Source organism: Salmo trutta, chromosome 14 (genome assembly GCF_901001165.1).
Source record: "Salmo trutta chromosome 14, fSalTru1.1, whole genome shotgun sequence".
NCBI lineage: Eukaryota > Metazoa > Chordata > Actinopteri > Salmoniformes > Salmonidae > Salmo > Salmo trutta.
This window is the reverse complement of record NC_042970.1, coordinates 49,583,289-49,607,082: the sequence shown is the minus strand read 5'-3', so window position 1 is coordinate 49,607,082 and position 23,794 is coordinate 49,583,289. Positions and strand designations below refer to the sequence as shown.

The 23,794-nt window shown below is 40.0% G+C and overlaps 1 protein-coding gene across 1 annotated transcript; it reads left to right on the top strand.

Moving 5' to 3' along the window:
• The first annotated feature begins 16,372 nt into the window (after positions 1-16,372).
• On the top strand, positions 16,373-22,091 carry LOC115208317 (heme transporter hrg1-A). The gene is made up of 3 exons (XM_029776269.1): positions 16,373-16,642; positions 19,518-19,685; positions 20,202-22,091. The coding sequence occupies exons 1-3, from the start codon at positions 16,513-16,515 to the stop codon at positions 20,336-20,338; spliced, it is 435 nt and encodes a 144-aa protein (XP_029632129.1). The 5' UTR covers positions 16,373-16,512; the 3' UTR covers positions 20,339-22,091.
• The last annotated feature ends 1,703 nt before the right edge of the window (positions 22,092-23,794 follow it).

Here is a 23,794-nt window from a genome sequence, read left to right as displayed (position 1 = left end):
ACGTTTTATTATGGTTTTCTCATTACTCAAAATAAAATCTCTAGGCCTACTAAAGTGGTTCAGACCAATCCACTGCTCATAAGTAATAGGCTCACTGCTCATAACCTATATCAGCATTGTTCCTGCTGCCTATCTTATAGGCTAAAGTTTGTGAACTGTATACTGTAAAATTCTATATTTTTTATATCATGAATATATCAATTTACATTAATACATTTTGGTATAAACAACTTTATCAAATCATATGCTGCTGTAAATAGGCATACAACGTTATCTCCCTCATCAGCCAGTAAGCTTCAATAGGACACATGGAAAGAGCCCCTATGTCCTACCATTTAAATGTATGGGTTGGTGGCTACAGTACATTCTACTCAATATAAGATTTTTATTGACACACCGTTAACTGATTTATTGTCAAATAGAAAAACAGCATGCTGCACTAACACTTTAAAATAATTATTTCATACTACAGTGGTTCCTCCTTTAAAAATGGTGTCATACTGCTGCACACCTTGCAGGCTGCTGCAGAATTCTATGGCACGTTATTTAATTGTCAGCCATTTTTACCATTAATGCAAGTTAGTGCTAGTTTGACCACCAGAGGGCATCTTTGAGAAACATTTGATCGTTTTCAATATTGGCATTACTAGAGAATTTAAAAACTTTTTTGGAAGAAAATAGTATATGGGATTGATTTTAAGAAATGTAGCTTAATTAATTTGATTAATATTATGGTGTTTCTATTCCAAGAAAAATTTAAAATGAAACCCTCAGAGTTTCCGTTAGGATGGAACGGAAAATATGGCACTGTACAACGTGATGGTCGGGAGTAGGCTACATTACTAAGAGCATAAGAGGATTGTAGGATTCTAAATTAATATTTATGGGGCATAACATTTCCACACTTTAATTGTAGTGTAACCAGTACCCAAACAGAGATTCAGTGAAAATACAAATCTCATTGATTTATCAAGACCAGGCCCCATGCTTGTTTCATAGCAGCGCGAAACGATGCTTAAATAGTTATTGCTTAAAATTCTATTGCTTCTAACTTTAATATGCTTTTTAAATAAATTAGGATGGAACTGAAAATATGGAGCTGTATAACGTGACGGTCGGGAGTACGCTACAGTACTGGGCTATTCAGCTAAAGAATCTCTGTGTCATGTGGGCACGTGGGAGACCGGGGTTCAATTCTCTGATGGGGAGAAAGGAGTTCTTAAATGATTTGCCTAGTTAAATAAAGGTTACACTAAGAACATAACATTTCTACACCCTAATTGTATAATTGTAGTCTAACCAATACCCAAATGGAGATTCAGTTAAAATAAAAATCTCATTGATTTATCAAGACCAGTCTCCATGCTTGTCTCAGAGCAGCTTGAAACGGTGCTAAAAGAGTTGTAGGCTATTGCTTCTAACAGCACATTATTCAACACTAGTGAGACTCATGTTGCCTACAGTATATCAAAAAATATTATGTCACTCTCTGCCAATATTTACATAGAGAGGATTGGAGGATTCTAAATTAAAACCCAAAACTACCTCATGGGTCTCCCAGTGGCAGCCAGCACAGGTATTGAACCTGCAGCAATGCATTTTGCACTGCAATGCAGCGTCTTAGACAGCTGCGCCACTCGGGAGTCCCCATCCACAAAGTATCAAAATACAGAGAGGTGTTGGTAAAGGTATATTGTCCTGCTAATAGCCCATAATGGTACTTAGTACTGTAGCCTGGTGAACCCGCCAGGTATGTTGACTCTGCCTGTTGGAGGTGGAGTTCCAGAGCTCACAGGTGTGTCTGGCATGGATTGTGATTCCATCTCGTTCCTCGCCCTCTTCAACGCGTCATTCTCTGCCTGACTCTCCACCAATGCCGCCTGGCTCTGGACCAATGCATCAGCTATCGCCTTCATCTCTGCCCTCAGATAATGTTTCTCTTTCTGCTGGTCTGCCTTCAATGACTCCATCTCGGTCTTCAAAGTTTGACTCTGATCCATGTGCACCTTCATCAGATGAACAGAATGGTACCGCCCTGAGCCCCCATTGATTACAGTGTCCTATGATAGAAACGGTAGATCAATTAAGAATTAAAAGTGACTCCAACACACAAAAGCTGTGTACACAATTTAAGAATCTAGCAAAACTAATCACTTTCTTGGCAACAATGCGTTTTTTTGGTGCGGCCCGCTGTCCAGTCCTTTGTCCACTGATCTCCACAGATGGTTGTTGGCATGGTTGTATGGTCTGCAAAAACACATTCACATTTTTAGTACACAATCATTTTTTAATTTTACTTTTAATTTAACCTTTATTTAATTATCAATTTTATGACACAGTATGCCTACACATTGATAGGCTATATACATCTTTTTTTCAAGAAAATGTACTGAAACCAAAATACCTTTAGTTTTGGTGATCCTCTCAGCTCCAGCTCATTTTCAAGTCCTCTCGTGGTTATGGTCCTAACCCTGGAACGGGTAGAACCGTAGAAAGAAGCTGGCTTGATGAAAACGATGTCCATTTCGTCTGTTCTCTTTGGTTGCAATGTAATTTTTTTTAGATAAACAGCTCGTTTTTGAATGGTAACTGTATTAAGGGTGGAGTTTGGGGCGGGGTGAGGAGTACTGGTAAGGTGTGACTTTAAACCTACAGTAGCCAGGCTACTAAGAGTCGATTGTCCTGCTAATCTGGCTACAAGTGATTGAAAACCTGTTTTCAAATTGCCACCAGCTGTCCATCACTACTCTAAATAAAAACACAGCATCTTGTTTACATTTTTTATCGTAACCACCATGTCACAAATCATTTGTATCTACCTGTCCAATTAAATTTAGAGTTTAAGTGTAACGTTTGAGTGACGCCTTTAGTGAGAGGTCTAATGCTTTAATATTTAATCATATCTACCTTTCGAATTCATATCTAAAGGGCATTTGTCATGCCATTATTTGTTACATTGTTTTAGTTTGAACGTGCAGACTGGCACTGAAAACAGCGGGAATGTTTCCCTAGTCAGCGCCATTATTAGTGCAATGCCCCTTAAAGTGTTGGTCCCCCCTCCCCCTTCCTCCTCCTCCCTTCCCCACGGGCTAGGTCCATCTCCTGCAGCACATCCCGTGCCCCTGCCCTCGTGCCTTGAACCTCACGCACACCACTATTTCAGTGGATACAGCTGGAGAACTGCATGGCAATCCCATTGTGTGCCACTCGAGAGCCATGACCAATATGACCAATACAGTAGGTTTACATACACTTAGGTTGGAGTCATTAAAACTTGTTTTACAACCACTCCACAAATTTCTTGTTAACAAACTATAGTTTTGGCAAGTCGGATAGGACATCTACTTTGTGCATGACAAGTAATTTTTCCAGCAATTGTTTACAGACAGATTATTTCACTTATAATTCACTGTATCACAATTCCAGTGGGTCAGAAGTTTACATACACTAACTTGACTGCGCCTTTAAACAGCTTGGAAAATTCCAGAAAATTATGTCATGGCTTTAGAAGCTTCTGGCAGGAAAGTGTACATAATTTGAGTCAATTGGTGTACCTGTGGATGGATTTCAAGGCCTACCTTCAAACTCAGTGTCTCTTTGCTTGACATCATGGGATAATCTAAAGAAATCAGCCAAGACATCAGAAAAAAAATTGTAGACCTCCACAAGTCTGGTTCATCCTTGGGAGCAATTTCCAAACGCCTGAAGGTACCATGTTCATCTGTACAAACAATAGTACGCAACTATAAACACCATAGGACCACGCAGCCGTCGCACAGCTCAGGAAGGAGACGCTTTCTGTCTCCTAGAGATGAATGTACTTTGGTGCGAAAAGTGCAAATCAATCCCAGAACAACAGCAAAGGACCTTGTGAAGATGCTGGAGGAAACAGGTACAAAAGTATCTATATCCACAGTAAAACAAGTCCTATATCAACATAACCTGAAAGGTCGCTCAGCAAGGAAGAAGCCACTGCTCCAAAACCGCCATAAAAAAGCCAGACTATGGTTTGCAACTGCACAAGGGGACAAAGATCGTACTTTTTGGAAAATGTTCTCTGGTCTGAAGAAACAAAAATATAACTGTTTGGCCATAATGACCATTTTTATATTTGGAGGAAAAAGGGGGAGGCTTGCAAGCCGAAGAACACCATCCCAACCATGAAGCACGGGGGTGACAGCATCATGTTGTGGGAGTACTTTGCTGCTGGATGGACTGGTGCACTTCACAAAATAGATGGCATCATGAGGATGGAAAATTATGTGGATATATTGAAGCAACATCTCAAGATGTGGTCTTCCAAATGGACAATGACCCCAAGCATACTTCCAAAGTTGTGGCAAAATGGCTTAAGGACAACAAAGTCAAGGTATTGGAGTAGCCATCACAAAGCCCTGACGTCAATCCTATAGAAATTTTGTAGGCAGAACTGAAAAAGTGTGTGCGAGAAAGGAAGCCTACAAACTTATTGTGGGAAGCTTGTGGAAGGCTACCCAAAAAGGTTTGACCCGATTTAAACAATTTAAAGGCAATGCTACCAAATATTAATTGAGTGTATGTAAACTTCTGACCAACTGGGAATATGATGAAAGAAATAAAAGCTGAAATAAATTGTCACGATCGTCATATAAATAATTGGACCAAGGCGCAGCATGAGTAGAGTTCCACATTTTAATAATAAGGAAACTTCTCAAAACAACAAATATATAACGATGTGAAATATGTAGCACACATACAAAACAAACAATATCCCACATCGCAGGTGGGAAAAGGAACACACTAAGTATGATCCCCAATTAGAGGCAACGATTATCATCTGCCTCCAATTGGGAACCATACACATACATCAACATAGAAATATACTATCTAGAAACCCCCCTAGTCACGACCTGACCTCGAGGGCTCTCTATGGTCAGGGCGTGACATAAATAATTCTCTTTACTATTATTCTGACATTTCACATTTTTAAAATAAAGTGGTGATCCTAACTGACCTAAGACAGGGAATTTTTACTGGGATTAAATGTCAGGAATTGTGAAAAACTGAGTTTAAATGTATTTGGCTAAGGTGTATGTAAACTTCCGACTTCAACTGTACATATTGTCCTGCTAATAACAGGGTTAATAATATATCTGTAAGAATATCTAAGGGGCTTTTATATCATTCTAAATTAATAATAGTAATAATAATAATCGCTTTGTTTAAAAAATATCAATATATATCGTTGTCAAATAACGTAAAATGAGCGAGAAAAAGGCCATTCTTGAACATGGGGTGAGACATTTGTAAATAAAGCGAGTTTGTTATTTAGAATTATTTATTAATATTTTTAGAGGGAGAGAAACCAAAAACCTACAGTCTTCTCATGGATCTCCCAGTTGAGGCTGACACAGGTATTGAACTAGCATCTGTTGCGCCACTAAGGCGGTGTACAACATGACTGGTCGGGAGTAGGCTACAGTACTAAAGAGACACAGTAGCACCTTGGGACCCAAAAGCATAATTAGTGCTCTAACTCCCCCTTGCTTTGGTCTGGAGCAATGAAGTAGTGACACAGGGTACCGTACTAAACCACAAATTACCTCTTAAGTCCTGCAGCAAAACTTTTAGTGGAGCAACCACTGTATGTAATCGATTGAAACACAGACACAGAGCTGTTAGTGCTAAATGAACGTTTATTAAGCCCTTTACTTTATTTATTTTACCAGTCCCATTGAGACCAAACACTGTTTTGCAACTCACAATTACACATAAATCACAGCAGCATAGAAAATACAAACAACAATCATGTAGAACAACCACATTCCTCAGTAAAGAGGTCCTCAGATCATTTTCTGAATTAATGATGATGTCGCCATAGTCTAGGACCGGAAGAAACGGAGGTGAGGAAACATGGCAACAAATGCGCCGAAATCTCCACTAGAGTGTCATCAGGCAAATCATATTTCCCTGGATGGGTTCAGAGGTGAGGGGTCAGGTGTCAACGTCAGGAGACCAGGCTGCTCCTGAGGGAGGTGGTGACGGCCTTCTCCCTCTCCTGCTGGAGAGAGAGACAGAGAGAAAGAGGCAGGGGTGGTGTATTATTTCAGAAAGCATAGTCGTCATCTGAGCTCTAGGCAATAGGACTATCTTCATCTTGAGTTTTCATCTTCATCAGAGTCATCAAACATAGGGCAAGTTACAAACATGACTCCACTGACATCAATGCAATTCTGAAGTAGAGAGAAAGAGAAACATGAACTTTTCTACCTTCAGGCCACTGCTGCACCTCAGCAACTCACTCCTGAAGCAATCGTTGACGTCCTGCTTGACTTATTTCTCTGGTTGAGTTTCTGGTACCAGGCTGATTGCGGCCTCCCCATTTGAGCTATAATGCCATAATGAACAAATACATTTTTTTAAATAATGTATTCTATTATTTAAAAAGTCTTTACAATATCCTTTCTGCATACCTCACAAGACCATTCATGCGCCTTCGCATGCTTGACGGAGAGGGTGCATTTTTAGACGGTCCTCCAACTCTGGCCATGCCTGTATGACTTTCTGCAAATATGGCCAGTATTTGCATGCAACATCGCAGCAGAAGAAGCCCACCATGCCAAAAGAACACAACTCCTTCTGCAAGTACACTGCGTAGGCATACATTTTGCATCTGCACATGTTGAGGGCCTTGAGGAGCATGTCGGCAAACTGCTATGTCAAGGTCCTCCTCATCTTTAGCAGATGATTTTTCTGACGTCTCTTTGGCCGCTGTCCACTCTGATGTGCCACACACTCCTTTGCCTGGCGTCTACAACATAATAATCACAGTGAAGTGCAGAGATTAACTTAAAGCTATGTTATAGAGACTGTAAGAGAATAATTACACGCTTGGACTTTTTATGGACATGCCTTTGGCCTGGAAGACACTGTCATAGAAGCCCTTCTCAGAACTAAACAGAGAGTCAGACTGCAAGATTACATCACAAAATTATACATCAAAGGTGGCAGGTAGCTTAGAGGTAAGAGAGGTGGGTTGCTGGTTCATATACCAGACATCTGACAGTGTTGCTCCAACCTCTCGGAGGTGTTTGAATAAAGCAAAAAAACGAATCACTTATACCGTGAACAAAACATCAACACATAAGAAGGTAGTACAAACCCTGAGGCTTTCTGTAAGTGTTATTGATTGCGATTTCCATTCACTGATATAGCAAGCATCTCCTGTGAGCAGGCAGGACAACGGAGGTCGATTCCACAAAGAATGTCTATTTCAAATTGCCAAACTTTTTTTTTAAATTACATTTCGAATTACAATACAATAACAAAAATCATAGGTCATTACTACATGTATATTTTCTCTGAAGAAACATAAAATAACATTAAAGTAAAAGACTAAAACCACTACACATAAATTGAGTTTCAAAAGTGAAATTACAAACAATAAAATAAGGTCAGGGGTTACAAATGTACAAACCTATATATAGAGTTGTAAGAATAAAACATTTTGTTATTGATTAACTCTCAAGATTTGATAAAATCTTGTATTTCAAGTAAAAATGTATTGCACAGATTTCAAATATTTGTTTTTGTATATACAACATTTACCAAAGTGAATGAAGAAATGAATGACTAATTCAGTATCAAATCAAATCAAATTTATTTATAAAGCACTTCTTACATCAGCTGGTATCAGCTGATATCTCAAAGTGCTGTACAGAAAAGTAGTTTTGTTTTAATATGAATAATAACATTTGACATATTTCATTGTAAATACATGGGTCTTATTAGTGAAATAAAAAATGTATATACTTACCTCACTCCAATAAAATGTGTATAATAGTTTCCCCTTCTTTATCACAGAAAAGGCATATGTCCTCTATGTCCATGAATTTAGACACGTTATTGCAAGGGTATATTTTGTGCAAGATTTTAAAGTGAATTTATTTGACTTTATTTCATATACAAAATTTGTGAGGGAGCAACCAAGCATTCTTCCATTTAATTACTCCAGAATAATTTCCCTCTAGGAGAGATCTTTTTCTTGGAGTTAAAAAGCTTTGTTAAGAATGTATTATTACATTGTTATCCAGTAGGGGGCATCCTTCTGACATAAGTTGTGCATCTATCTTGACATGTTCTCCAAAACACAAATGAGATGTAATTAATTGAGTAAGTCCTGAGGGTATTGCTTTGCGTATAATTCTGTATAATGTATTGGGAAGTTATATGTTTCTAAGAACTTTCTCTAAGAGAGTATATTTCCTTCTTTATCAAATAAATCAAGCACAAATATAACATATCTTTCAAACCACTTAAGGAAGAACAAAGACTTGTATTTAACAACAATATCTTTGTTGTTACACAGAAATGCCTTGTGAGGGGTGAAGTTGTGGTCATGACAGTTTCCAGGCTAAAAGGGCTTGTCAATGAAATTTGATGGGTAATTTTGCTGGAGAATATTTGCACATCCACAAAAATTGAAGACCACACACTTTCATAAAAATATGACAGGGAATGAAGTACCATATATATTTAGAGCTAAGCATACATCTTTGAATACAGTTTACTTTAAAGGTATTGTTGATATCAATGAAGTCTAGTACTTCAAGCTCACCATCATTGTATATAGTCTTATTTTTTTCTACTGCATCATTGATTGTATGTTGTTTTATTCCATGTGTAACTCTGTGTTGTTGTATGTTGTCGAACTGCTTTGCTTTATCTTGGCCAGGTCGCAATTGTAAATGAGAACTTGTTCTCAACTTGCCTACCTGGTTAAATAAAGGTGAAATAAAATAAAAATAAATAAAAAATCAGCTCTTTGTTGATATTACAGACTTAAATTTGTGTGGTTTATTTTTCCAGATAAAGTCTAGGAAAGTTTTGTTGATATCCTTGCTGGTTTGATCAGCTACAAATAGGGATAGAGCGGGGTAGACAAAACATGACAGACCCTCTTCTTTGGACAATAAAACCCTTCCAATAATAGAGATGTCACTCAAATTACCAATCTGTGGGTGCACATGGCGAAAAACCATATTGTCCGTCAACATCTCAATTTCTCTCAAGAGATAAAAAAGGATATCAGTTATTAAAGATGGATTATTTTTATCTCTTGAGAGAAATTGAGATGTTGACGGACAATATGGTTTTTCGCCATGTGCACCCACAGATTGGTAATTTGAGTTATGTATGAACAATATTTCGCATTTATTTAAGTTAAGTTCCAGACCAGAAGCAGAAGAGAATGATGATAATATTAAGTGCAATAGCAACCCGATCCTTATCTTTTAGAAACAGAGCTGTATTGTCTGCTAATTGAGATATTTGTATTTCTTTTCCAAATATTGAAATACCTTTTAATTCAGGTTTGTTTAAAATGCTAATAGATAGTAATTCTACAACTAAAAGGAATAAGAAGGCTGAAATGGGGCAACCCTGGCATACACTACGGTGAATATTAAATATTTTAGATGTGTTATGATTAATCATAATAGAACTATTAATATCTTTATAAAACATATTGATAACAGAGGCAAAGCTAGTCCCGAAACCAAAAGTGTACACTGAATGTATTAGTCATTTGTGTTCAATTTTATCAAATGCTTTACAAAAGTGGAGGAATAAAACAATATCCTCTGAGTCAATTGAATCAGCTTAATCAATCAAGTCTAAAACTAACCTAATGTAACAGCTGATGTGGCGACCTTTCATGAAACCAGTTTGGGTTTCATTAATAAGGTGGTTTAGGCTGCTTTTATGTCTATTAGCATATGCTAAAGTTATCAATTTATAATCTGTATTTAATAGGTCTCCAATTATCTATGAAAAGGGGATCTTTATCAGATTTTGGTATTAAGGAAATAACCCCTTGTTTCATGGTAGTAATCATCTCACCCTTACACGGAACCCAAACCGGCTGCGCGCCTGCGCCATCGTGCGCCATCGTGCATACATTTATTTTGTCCCCCTACACCAAACGCGATCACGACACGCAGGTTAAAATATCAAAACAAACTCTGAACAATTACATTAGTTTGGGGACAGGTCGAAAAGCATTAAATATTTATGGCAATTTAGCTAGTTAGCTTGCACTTGCTAGCTAATTTGTCCTATTTAGCTAGCTTGCTGTTGCTAGCTAATTTATCCTGGGATATAAACATTAAGTTGTTACTTTACCTGAAATGCACAAGGTCCTCTACTCTGACAATTAATCCACACATAAAACGGTCAACCGAATCGTTTCTGGTCATCTCTCCTCCTTCCAGGCTTTTTCTTCTTTGAACTTATATGGTGATTGGCATCTAAACTTTCATAGTATTACCACGACGACAGGCAACACAGTTCGTCTTTCGATCACCCACGTGGGTATAACCAATGAGGAGATGGCACGTGGGTACCTGCTTCTATAAACCAATGAGGAGATGGGAGAGGCAGGACTTGCAGCGAGATCTGCGTCAGAAATACAAAGGACTTCTACTTTAGTCCTTGGCAATGCAGACGCGCAAGCAGTGTGGGTGCAATAATTGAATAACATAGATTTCTACATTTATTTTGCAACGCTTGCGCACGCGACACGAGCGGTGTAGTCAGGGTATTAGCTAGGCATTCTTGGAACATGTTGAATACTGGTCCCTCTAAATGTTCCCAAAAGTGTAAATAAAATTAAACAGAAAGACTATCTGTTCCAGTTGCTTTGCCCATCTTCATAGATTTAAGCAAATCTCTAATCTCTACTATAGAAACTCATCTTCACATATGGACTTCAACTCATCAGAACTAATTGGAACATGACCATGGACATGTTTCATAAAATGCTCACATTCAATCCCATTAAAATTAGATTTAAATAGAATTTCATAGAAAGAATACAAAAAGCTAGAGATGATCTTAAGGTGGTAGGTAGTCTAGCGGTTAGTGTTTGGCCAGTAAACAAAAGGTTGCCGGTTTGAATACCTGAGCTGGCAGTGTGAAAAATCTGTCAATGTGCCCTTGAGCAAACCACATAACCGTAATTTGCTCCAGGTGCGCAGTACTACTATGGCTGACCTACACAGTTCACTGCACTCATGTGGCGATATATATATTTTGGGCTCCCGAGTGGTGCTGCAGTCTAAAGCACTGCATCTCAGTGCTAGAGGTTTCACTACAGACCCTGGTTTGATTCCAGGCTGTATCACAACCGGCCGTGATTGGGAGTCCCATAGGGTGGCGCACAATTGGCCCAGCGTTGTTTTAGGGGTAGGCCGTCATTGTAAATAAGAATTTGTTCTTAACTGACTTGCCTTGTTAAATAAATAAATTGGGTCTTTACACAAGGTATTATCAATATTTAAGGTAGAAAGAGATTTTCTCTTATAATTCCTTTCTTGAAGAGCAAAAAAATTGCTTGTGTTTTTCTCAACCTCCTCAACCCATTTTGCTCTAGATCTAATCAAGGTCACTTTAGCTAAATCAATGTACATTTGATCTAGTTATATTTCAGATTTATTCAAGTGTGTTTCTTCCACTGCTGAAAGGGTATCCTTTTCTAAAAGAACAGTCCATTTATTCATAAGCTCATCTTCTTTCAAAAATGTTTGCCTCTTTAGTTCCTTACTGCGTGTAATGGCGATAGAGCTTACTTTGAATTTAAATATTTCCCAGTTACTTCCATGCTTTGGTTTTAAATCATTTGAATTAAATGAGTCTATGATCAAGGTCTTTATGCTCTTGCTAAAGACTGGATAATTTAGGAGTGAATTATTAAATTTCCAGTGTCCTTGAATGCCACTGGATTTTTCAGAATATTCTAACTTCAATAATATACACTGCTCAAAAAAATAAAGGGAACGCTAAAATAACACATCCTAGATCTGAATGAATGAAATAATCTTATTAAATACTTTTTTCTTTACATAGTTGAATGTGCTGACAACAAAATCACACAAAAATAATCAATGGAAATCCAATTTATCAACCCATGGAGGTCTGGATTTGGAGTCACACTCAAAATTAAAGTGGAAAACCACACTACAGGCTGATCCAACTTTGATGTAATGTCCTTAAAACAAGTCAAAATGAGGCTCAGTAGTGTGTGTGGCCTCCACGTGCCTGTATGACCTCCCTACAACGCCTGGGCATGCTCCTGATGAGGTGGCGGATGGTCTCCTGAGGGATCTCCTCCCAGACCTGGACTAAAGCATGCGCCAACTCCTGGACAGTCTGTGGTGCAACGTGGCGTTGGTGGATGGAGCGAGACATGATGTCCCAGATGTGCTCAATTGGATTCAGGTCTGGGGAACGGGCGGGCCAGTCCATAGCATCAATGCCTTCCTCTTGCAGGAACTGCTGACACACTCCAGCCACATGAGGTCTAGCATTGTCTTGCATTAGGAGGAACCCAGGGCCAACTGCATCAGCATATGGTCTCACAAGGGGTCTGAGGATCTCATCTCGGTACCTAATGGCAGTCAGGCTACCTCTGGCGAGCACATGGAGGGCTGTGCGGCCCCCCAAAGAAATGCCACCCCACACCATGACTGACCCACCGCCAAACCGGTCATGCTGGAGGATGTTGCAGGCAGCAGAACGTTCTCCACAGCGTCTCCAGACTGTCACGTCTGTCACATGTGCTCAGTGTGAACCTGCTTTCATCTGTGAAGAGCACAGGGCGCCAGTGGCGAATTTGCCAATCTTGATGTTCTCTGGCAAATGCCAAACGTCCTGCACGGTGTTGGGCTGTAAGCACAACCCCCACCTGTGGACGTCAGGCCCTCATACCACCCTCATGGAGTCTGTTTCTGACCGTTTGAGCAGACACATGCACATATAATACAATACAGTAATACAGTTCACACAAAAATATTAGCCTACTGGAGCTCATTTCATGTATTTAGCGAAGAGAGCATATAGCTAGCTACGTCTATGGGCTTTAATGTTTTTATGTCGTGCATAATGGCAGTAGCCTATATCATGTGTATTGGCTAAAGGCACAATCCTCTGGGCTTTTTGGGGCTTGGGCTCATTAAATGGGTTTAATATATGGCTCATCAGGCTCAGGTAGCATCAGGCTTGCATATTCAATCAAAGCTCTAATCAAATAAAGACATAGGCCTATTTATATGCTTTATAATGCTTTTGAATGACACTTCCGGTTTTGGCGGGAAATATCGGGTTACCTGGGAGAAAAGTGATTTATTCTCAAGATGGAACATTTGTAAAATACCGGGAAAATATTCAACCCTAACGAGCCTCCTAGGTTTTGTATTGAAGTCAATGTACCAAGAGGAGGACAGAAACTAGCTGTCGTCCGGCTCCACCATGGTGCTACCCTACAGAGTGCTGTTGAGGCTACTGTAGATCCTTCACTGCAAAACAGTGTGTTTAAATCAATTATTTGTTGACGTGAATATATTTAGTCGTTTTATCTAAAAAATTTGAGCTTTTTTAGTGTTTCACTATTTACATTTTTCAGAAATTCACTGAGGAGGATGGTCCTCCCCTATTTGTTGATGTGAAAATGTTATATATTTTGCCTGCTGCTTTGCAAGAACATCACAGAAGTCTTCCAAGACCACAGTAGGCGCTGTTTCTCATGATTCCGCAGTCGCTCGAGCATGACACCTATATCTGGTGTGAGGATTTCTTTGACACATCATTGGCTGTAAATATTAGATAACAACATTGTTGAGCAAATGTTTTTTTGTTTTACAAATAGGACACACTGTTCATGTCGTGTAGCCTTTTATATATGTTTCAACTTTGCCATTTAATTGTTGTCGCCTTTGCAGCTACATAATGTATTGTTATTCAGACGTTTTTATACTAGCATGCACAAGCTAGTATTCTGCCTGCAGCACAATCGATGATGACACGATTTATGATAATGACGAAACCTTCCAAATAAAAGCCATCATTTTAAAACATTGACATTTAGATAACTCGTTCAAAAGAGAAAACTTCCAAATGTTCTCTACACCACATGCCAAAATGCCTTGAATTGCTTAGGGCCCTGACCGTCCCCCTCAAAAACTAACCATGCCTGGTCAGTAGAGACCCTACTGAGTATTTCCCACCTCACTTTAGCTGAGACAGGTAGAACATTTTTCGCTCTACAAGCAAATATGGCGACAACAATTAAATGGCAAAGTCTATTACAGCATTGGGGGCTATGGAGGGGGTGGAAAACAAAGTGCTGCTGGATATGTACGGCACAGTCCCCTCCAAAACGACACATATTTGGTTATTAGAGACCTGACTGAGTATTTCTCAGCCCAGTTTATATGAGACATGTAGTCAAGTTTTTTCTCTACAACCCAAAAAGTATCCCATATACAGTGTATTGCATTGCAGTGAATGGAGTGGGTGGAGTAAGGAGTCACCAGCACTCTGTATTAAACCCGTTGCCCAGCACAATAAATCAATTTAAGTTTTGTAGACTCTATTGAGTAATTCCAATAACAGATATTTGTATTTTATGAAAAGTGTATTTCTTAAATATAGGGGTTCCCAAACTTTTTCACTCGTGGCCCCCCTTCCAGCATTGAGGAACTACCCGCACACACGCGCCACGTCTGTTTCTATGGGCACCATCACTGTTCATAACACAAACTCTTCACACCCCTCTTGTTGGTGGAGAGAATTTTGTACGTTTAAAGCTTATTTCCTGCAATTCTACACATTTTGTCATGGGTGCAAAGACAATTTAGCAGTATTAAAGCTCATTTTCTTGCATTTCCATATAGTTTGCAATATCTAATGTGTATTCATGTGATATTTGAGTGACAAAAAAATTACAACAAAATCTATGGGCTAATTAAATTTTTTTTTAAAAAAATACTTTAGCTGACATGGGCTAGTTGATCAGGACATTTCTGACAAGTTATAAATAGCTATCTACGGTATGCAATGACTAACATGACAAGAGGAACTGATGATGCATGTATTTGCGTTGTTTGCTCTATAACCCATTAATTCATACGCCACTGTGATATACAATAAGGCAGTGACAACAAATAGACAACAGTCACACAGTGGCGGAATAAATTCATACATTTGTTTCATCACAAAACCAGAGAGCAACATCTGTCCTGTGAAGTCCAAAAAGCAAATATTGCATTTAACAAACAGTTATATGCAGCATGGTCAAGCAAGTTCATTTTTTCAACAGTTTACTAAACAACGACTGATTTAGAACCACGGAGTTACCGCAAGTCAGCACAAAGACAACGGGAGCACAGCCTCGGCTATTCCAGCTCCATTTCAACTTAAACATTTAATCATCATCAAATCAACAAAGCTATATATATGCTTAGTTTAATACATTGAAAACAAACTTAAATATACCAACAACTATTTAGTCCAATCAATGTTGCTAAATATGTGGCTGTCCATGGTACTTATTTCTTGTGTGCGTGCGCGTGAAGTAAAACACATTTTGGGGACTACTTGTAGACTAGTTGAACGCCAATGCCGTCCTCTTCTCTTTCATGTTGGCAAAACGGTCTATGGCTCCATACGCTTTTCGTTTTTGTTTTCATAGGCTACCTATCAAAAATGCTTGCTAGCCTAACTTCCTCGAATGGGCAATAAATAACCAGCTAAGTTAGCTAGCTAGTTAACGTGAGCCTGCTAGGCCACATCTAGGCTACATATTGAACTTTAATCGTCTCAGGCCAGTGGCACAATATATTAATTTATGGTTAGATCAGAATCGCCGTCATAATCATTGGCCTGAATGGAGAATTAAGTCAAAACAACAAGTCCAAATCCCCATCTCCATCCATGGTTTAGGAAAAGGCCGATTTAACAAGCTGGCTACTGCAAGACATCACCACAAGCGGACCAGAAACAGACACATTTTTATGACAATTATGACGTATTTCTCAGGATGTCATTTAATTGGTGTGAAGCCAAATACAAACTGGCCTCCCTTGGGGGACATTTTGCTGCACTAGGACAACCCACAGTTGAGCTCAGTTCAACGCTGATTGGCTAATTATTTTATAATTGTTTTATCAAGGGAGGCCAAATGCTTGCTGGCATCAATCAATCAAACGCTACAGCAGCAACATGTCATACTCTTTTGTTCCAGACAGTATCAGATACATGGGCTACACATACTGAGTCAGAGGGGCGCTGTTTCCCTCACTCAGATGATTTCTCCAGTGAAATTCAGCCACTTGCGAATTGATGGCAAATTATGAAAACACGGAGAGACGAAAGATCAATTCATTTATAATTGTTTTATAATTTTTTATTGGTCAAACCTGGGTTCCCTTGGCATCTATGAATACACAACATTGACTGCACTAGAGTGCAAAAATAAGATATTCCCAAAGTTTAGCATGTCTTGTGGGGGGACTTTTATTTTGAAACAGTCCGCGATCGTGTTGGCAGCATAATATCCTGCTGCTAGGAGAACTGTAATCATCTGTTTAGCTAGCTTGAGTCATACAGAGGTGAGCTTCTCAAAATAAGGCACTTGTTTTTAAACGTTGACGTTATTGTTTTTTCCCCATTCTACTTGTAGCGTGTCACCTGTCCCCAATGGGGTTCAATAAGACGTACATCAGCATTGGGTATGCCTCTTTTGGCATGCTTATGGGATTCTCAGCGTTTCTCGTGTGGAACATCGCGTACAACCAACCATGGACAGCTGCAATGGGAGGATTATCAGGTAAAGACAAGTATTAGCCAGAATGTAAACAATTATTTATTTTTGTGGATGAGTTTGTGGACAATATGTAACAGTTTACACTGCAGTATTTTAAGGATTTACCTGTCCATTGGACTCGCATGAGCTGAATATTGCCACAGTAGGCTACCCATCTCTTACAGTACTGTTACACGATTTTAGAGTGACAAATAGTCAGAAGCCCACACTTTCATTTATCTTTTTAAATTTCTAAACGTTCTACCTAAAGTCCTAAACGCTTTACCTCAGGTATTCTAGAAAAGTTGGACTTTTCAACTTCAGAGAATAGCTACATGGCTATACACCACGCTCCATGATCTCCAAAACGGTAGCTAACGTTACAACTTTGGCAAAAAAATGTAGTAACATTACATAGGTCTTATACCATGAATATCTAGGATAACTTTATTACCCGGTAAAAAATAAATAGGTGTATATCCAGCACTGTCTACTTTCGTGTATCCAAAGCATTTTATATTACCAGCTTGGTTAACCTGGAATTCTGGATCTTCCTGATGCTTAAACCACACTGGCCAAAAAACAGTCTGGTGTCAACTCAAACTGTGTGTTATTTCTGCTTACACTGCTTATTGGGACTAAAAGCTTTTGATACGTTTCCTCAGATGAATTTATCACACGTGTCCCTCTACTCATCCCATTTTGAAGTTCTCAGCGTCACCATTACAATTTGCTGGCCTAGAGCGGAAGCCTGAACCTACCATAAAGTAATACTTATCTTGCGCATTGAACATAATCTACTCTACGCCTAGTTAACAACCATGTAAAAAAAAACGTTACTTTAGAATTAAACACTGAATTGCGTAGGCCTAGTATTTGCATGAAGTGACTTTAAGCCTTCCCTGTAGCTCAGTTGGTAGAGCATGGTGTTTGCAACACCAGGGTTGTGGGTTCGATTCCCACGGTGGGCCAGCACAGAAAAAAAATGTATGATATGTATGAAATTGTATGAAATGTATGCATTCACTACTGTAAGTCACTCTGGATAAGAGCGTCTGCTAAATGACTAAAATGTAAATGTAAAATGTATTATTTATGTGTTACATAATGGCCCACTAGGGCAGGGGTTCCCAAACTTTTTCACGCAGGCCCTCCTTCCAGCATTGGGGAACACATTTTTATCATGGGGTGCAGAGAATTTTTAGCTGACATGGGCTAGTTGATCTGGACATTTCTGCCAAGTTATAAATATCTCTCTAAGGTATGCAATAACTGATGATGCACTACCTAATTTTGTAATTGTGCCTTGTGCTTTTTACTATTACAACTTTCAAGAGTAAATTGAAAGCTGGACCTTCAAATAAAGGAAGTCCCCCCCTGCCAACCCCTCGCGCCCTGCACAGTTTGGGAACCACTGCACTAGGTAACAAGTGGCGCATTTTATGGCTGTGAACTTTGTCCTCTCAGGTCAGCAAGCTGATATCTGTGTGACTTTCTTCTCATCTCTCTGATGTAGGCCTATTGGCAAACAGAACAGTAGCTACATTTGCATATTTAGTATTGTAGGTAAATGTCACTGACAGTGCAGGTCTTGCTATTTTAACATGAATGAGAATGACCTTTTATAAAGTGCACTGTCACTGATGTTCTTATCGAGGCCAAATCCATATCTTTCTTGTGGAGTTGTGATAACAGCATGTGGTGCCTGTGCCAATACAGAGAGAATCAATAAGGGTGCAATTCTTGCTAGGGTTTTTTGCGGCATGTGCTTGGTTGGTCATATGATTCTAGAGACCATGAGATGGGGAAATGAGTGGGGTCAGCATGGCAGATTGACACAGCCGAATAAGCCTATTCCCTCTAGAAATGACTCATGAGGGTCAACTGAACTTACTAGCTTGGCTGCATCCCGATTCTCTACACTTCCCTAAAAAAAACTCCCGTCACGGATTTAAAAGCATTGGATTGATATGGCCCTAAGCATAGGCTAGAGGGAATTTCAACCATTGTTAGAGCTCCGACAGGATGTGTGCAAGTGCACACTTCAGTAGAAGGGTGGGGAACTGTGGCTCAGCTCCACTCACTATCTGACCATGCTTGAAAGGAAGCAAGTCTGGTACTTTCCAACCTCAAACACTGTTTTAACAACCAACCCTGAAGAAAAAAACAAAAGTTTATGTAGGCTACTTGCTCATTTAGTTTTGGGCCCGTATTCAAAAGGAGTGTCGGCGTAGGTGATGATTTAGGATCTTTGTCCATACGGCCCTTGACATTGCCACTTTGTCCTATCTAGCATGGCAAACTAGTGAAGACCATTTTAGCCTAATATTGTGTAAGATGCGGTGAAAGTGGATTCATGAAGGATAGTGCTAAACACTAGTGCTATGTCCAGACCCAAATGTGTGTGGTTATGAAACAGTAAAAGAGGAACATGGAGGAGTGAGTGACAGAACAGTGTGATTTGAGACACACAGCAAAATATTACATTGTTCACCCCTAAAATGTACATGACATTTTAGTAATTTAGCTGACGCTCTTATCCAGAGCCACTTACAGTAGTGAGTTCATACTTTTTTTTCATACTGGTCCCCCATGGGAATCGAACCCACAACCCTGGCATTGCAAGAGCCATGCTCTACTAACTGAGCCACACACTGACATAGTCTACGCCAACAAGACCTAAACCTCAAATATTGTCTACGGACAGCTCAGGATTGCAGTTAGACAAGCAAAGGCATGTCTTGACTTGAGAGAACCCCTCATCCTCCCAATTCTATGCGATGCAAATACTTGCGATAGTTACACGTGCTTGTCTCATGCCAGTAATTAACTTAGTGTAGGGATTGTGAACGGCCAGCCCCTGACTGTGAATGTGTGTGCTTGTGTCTTTCTCCCTCAGGTGTGCTGGCGCTTTGGGCCCTCATCACCCACATCATGTACCTGCAGGACTACTGGCGCACCTGGCTGAAGGGCCTCAAATTCTTTCTCTTCATCGGAGTCGTCTTCTCCCTGCTGGCCGTGGTGGCTTTCATCACCTTCCTCTCCCTCGCCATTACCAACAAAGAGTGTGAGTCTCACACACACCTCCCCCTTCTCTCATTCATTCATTCATTCATTCATTCATTCATTCATTCATTCACTCCTCCTTTCATCCTAATTTGCTTCTCCTCTCCCCTTCACTTGCTTTACTGTTCATTCGCAAATGGCTACGTCTCTCCTCCATTTGCTTCCCTTCCCATCCTCTGTTTCATCCATTGTACTTTTTCTTGTTGTGCATTAGGATGTATTTAGTATTGCATGTTTTAATCCCTTAGGGCACGTCCACATAATGAAATCTATTTCCACACAAAATGACTGCTTGCCAGAAACTGTTTGCTCTGGCATCACATGACTCCATGGGGTTATTCAATGAGAGATCCTTGCCCTTTGTGTATGCTACGAGCCTGAAGCTTTGGTCACTTTTCCTACATGAACCTTCATTGAGAAGCACCTGACTCAATGAATTGTGTAACAGTGTGCCAACCATGGCTTTTTCTCTGAGTCTGCAAGTCTCTAATGTCTGTCGTATCTCTGTGGTTCCCAGCCATGACTGACCCGAGGAGCCTGTTTCTTTCGGGCGTGTGGAGCTTCATGACTCTAAAGTGGTCCTTCCTGCTGGCCCTCTATTCCCACCGCTACCGCAAGGAGTTTGCCGACGTCAGCATCCTCAGTGACTTTTGATGAGGGCCCTTGAACATCCCCCCCCCCACCCAATGGAGGTCTATGGAAGACTAACAAGCAGGGCGCCTAACCTGAGGGTGCTAACTAGGGGAGAAGGGAGGGAGTGAAGATTTGAGGGGTTGGTGAAGCCAAGTAGTCATGACGAGGATGAGCGATGGAATGAGGGTTGATCTGAAAGGTGTGGGGTAGCTGCAAATACACGAGATGTCTTCCACCAATCGCTTGATTATAAATCCACGAGGGGGAGTGAACGGGTACACACTTTGGGGAAAAGGGTAGTGAATCGGAACGCAACCTGTGTGTTGTCTGTGTTAATGAGAGAATTAGTACCTGGACCTCTGTCCATGCCCGCACCTTCTCGGTTAGGTCACCCCCCCCCCCCTTTTCTGTATCTGTAAACAGGGTATGCACAACCGCTGCTAGGCCAGTCTATCCACAAGTTCATCCCTATGTTATGGCTTTCTCTGTTCCTATGCGTATGTATGTGACACTGTCTGTGCTCCTCTTGTATGTCCTAAAAACATGTTTTTAGAGTGAATATCTCCCTTTTTTTAATGAGATTTGAATCTTCTTTTTGATGACTTTGTAGATAATCCTTGTTAATTGTGTACATCACGTGTTAAACTCATTCCACGGAGGGCCTAGTGTCTGCGAGTTTTCGTTCCTCCCTTGTACTTGATTGATGAAGGTCACTAATTAGTAAAAAAAAAAAAACTCCTTTCACCTGGTTGCCTCTGTTTTAATTGAAAGGGAACACCCAAAACCTGCAGACACTAGGCCATTCGTGGGAATGAGTTTAACAACCCTGCTGTACATCTTCCTGTGCTTATATAACTAGGAACATATTCTTAACAAGATATACCATTTTTCTCATATAACTGATGTGGTTATGACAGAGAATTAATTTCCATTCTCTTGCCACAAGGGGGAGTCAGTCGATCAAATGTTGCGGCTGTTGGTAAAACGTCCCACTCGTTTAGAAAGTTAACTTTGCTCTGTTTTCTAATCTGCACACATCATATAATACATACATTATACAAAACAAAAGGACACGTCACAGGCCTGTTTGGGAAATCCTAGTAGTCGTCTTTTTTTATTTTTTTATTTTTTAGGATGACTGTTTTGATCTGTGTTATCCATGTGTGAACTTTTAGTCCACAGAAACCTGCTGTCACCTGGAGTCAGTGTATGTGATGAAGCAACTACATTTAGAGTATCACGTCGCAACACTATTTGGTAACACTATGTATTATGATACAGTTATAATGCTTTGGAAATGAGACTTGTATAATGTCTTATAGCGTTATACCTGTCGGTGTTCGACACTTATTTCAAAACATCCCCAGAAATAGTTTTTAAAAAAGATTTATATGAAGGATTGCACTACCATCACAGAATGTTAGAACAACAGCTTTTTCACAACAGTTGCCCATGGAAACCCAACTGCCTCGTCTTATGGAGAACGTTCAAACGAGCGAGTTCGTTTTGTGGAATTTGTGTTATTGCTGTGCCTTCGCTTTAGCTCGCAAACGTCATTGATCATCAAACTGCTGTTTATGGAGATTAATTTGATTGTGCTCTACCTTTTTTCCTTTACATCTGTTTGCTTCTCTGTGTGCTACCACATGTATCATATTGTAATATAAAGAAACATGACATTGTGTATATCCACTTGTGTGTATGTAGGAATGTATGTCTGTTGTACAGGTATGTCTGTGTGAGAGCCATATTAATAAAATATAATTTTATGACAGCCGCGTGTATTCCATTGGTAGCGTAGTACATCTCGTACAAATTCATACACAACAGTTGTAACTTTGTGTTGCACATCGTTTGTACAACCGGAGTGTGTACTAGGCCTTGGGCATAGTGGCCATAGACTAATTAGATTTTTATAGTTCTTTTGAATTTGTTTTACTAGTAGACATAATGCTTTGATGGAAAGGCTTAGCTTAACTACATTGTGGAGGAGGAAGTGATTGCACTGTTGCTGTGGTGCACCCAGGGAAGGGGTTGAATTGAAGGGGGGGGGGAAGAGGAATTGGGTTCTATCACCTTAATGTTTGAACACAACACACAATACATGACCATAAGGATATGGACACCTGTTCATCGAACATCTCATTCCAAAATCATAGGCATTAATATTTTGCTGCTATAACACCCTCCACTCTTCTGGGAAGGCTTTCCACCTCCATGTTGGAACATTGCTGTGGGGATTTGCTTCCATTCAGCCATGAGCATTAGGGAGGTCGGGCACTGATGTTGGCCGATTAGGCCTGGCTTGCAGTCAGCGTTCCAATTCATCCCAAAGGTGTTTGACGGGGTCAGGGCTCTGTGCAGGCCAGTCAAGTTCTTCCACACCGATCTTGACAAACCATTTCTGTATGGACCTTGCTTTGTGCACGGGGGCATTGTCATGCTGAATCAGAAAAGGGACTTCCCCAAACTGTTGCCACAAAATTGGAAGCACAGAAACATCTAGAATATCACTGTATGCTGTAGCATTAAGATTTCCCTTCACTGGAACTAAGGGGCCCAGCCCAAACCATGAAAAACAGCCCCAGACCATTATTTCTCCTCCACCAAACTTTACAGTTGGCACTATGCATTCGGGCAGGTAGCGATCTCCTAGCATCCGTCAAACCAGATTTGTCCATTGGACTGCCAGATCGTGAAGCGTGATTCATCACTCCAGAGAATGCGTTTCCAGTGCCCCAGAGTCCAATGGCGACGAGCTTTACACCACTCCAGTCGACGCTTGGCATTGCGCATGGTGATATTAGGCTGCTCGGCCATGGAAACCCATTTCATTACGCTGCTGACTAACAGTTATTGTGCTGATGTTGCTTCCAATGGCAGTTTGGAACTCGGTAGTGAGTGTTGCAACCGAGCACAGACGATTTTTATGCGCTTCAGCACTCTGCGGTCCCGTTCTGTGAGCTTGTGTGGCCTACCACTTCACTTCACGGCTGAGCCCTTGTTGCTCCTAGATGTTTCCACTTCGCAATACAGTTTTTCCCAATTACCAAAACACAGTTTTGCAAACTAGGCTGGTTTTATCAAAATAATTAACACAATTCACAAAACCACACACCCAAACTGCAAAATACCTCATATATCCTGCAAAATGAAGCACTGCAACCAAAACTACATATAGCATTATCAAAATCATAATGAAAAACACTCATCTTTAGTATGCTTTGCCATAATACTAAAATAGTTCAAATTGTAGAAAATTCTTCAGATGCACAGCAATATTTGCAGATACACACACATGCTGTTGAAACATTTTATTTTTTATTTTTCACCAAACAAGTCAGTGCAACATATGCACAGCAGATATATTTACATTGGACTGAACAAAAATATGCTAAAAAAAAAACAGTAAACTGAAAAAGAAAATTGCAGAAAATATGTGCAGAAAAATTATATAGAAAAAAAAAAGAGGCAAGA

Excerpts from the sequence above, each read along its gene's own strand:
- LOC115208317 (XM_029776269.1), top strand. The coding sequence starts at position 16,513 with ATGGGGTTCAATAAGACGTACATCAGCATTGGGTATGCCTCTTTTGGC. Across the intron at positions 16,643-19,517 it reads TGCAATGGGAGGATTATCAG|GTGTGCTGGCGCTTTGGGCC; the intron begins GTAAAGACAAGT and ends TTTCTCCCTCAG. Across the intron at positions 19,686-20,201 it reads CGCCATTACCAACAAAGAGT|CCATGACTGACCCGAGGAGC; the intron begins GTGAGTCTCACA and ends TGTGGTTCCCAG.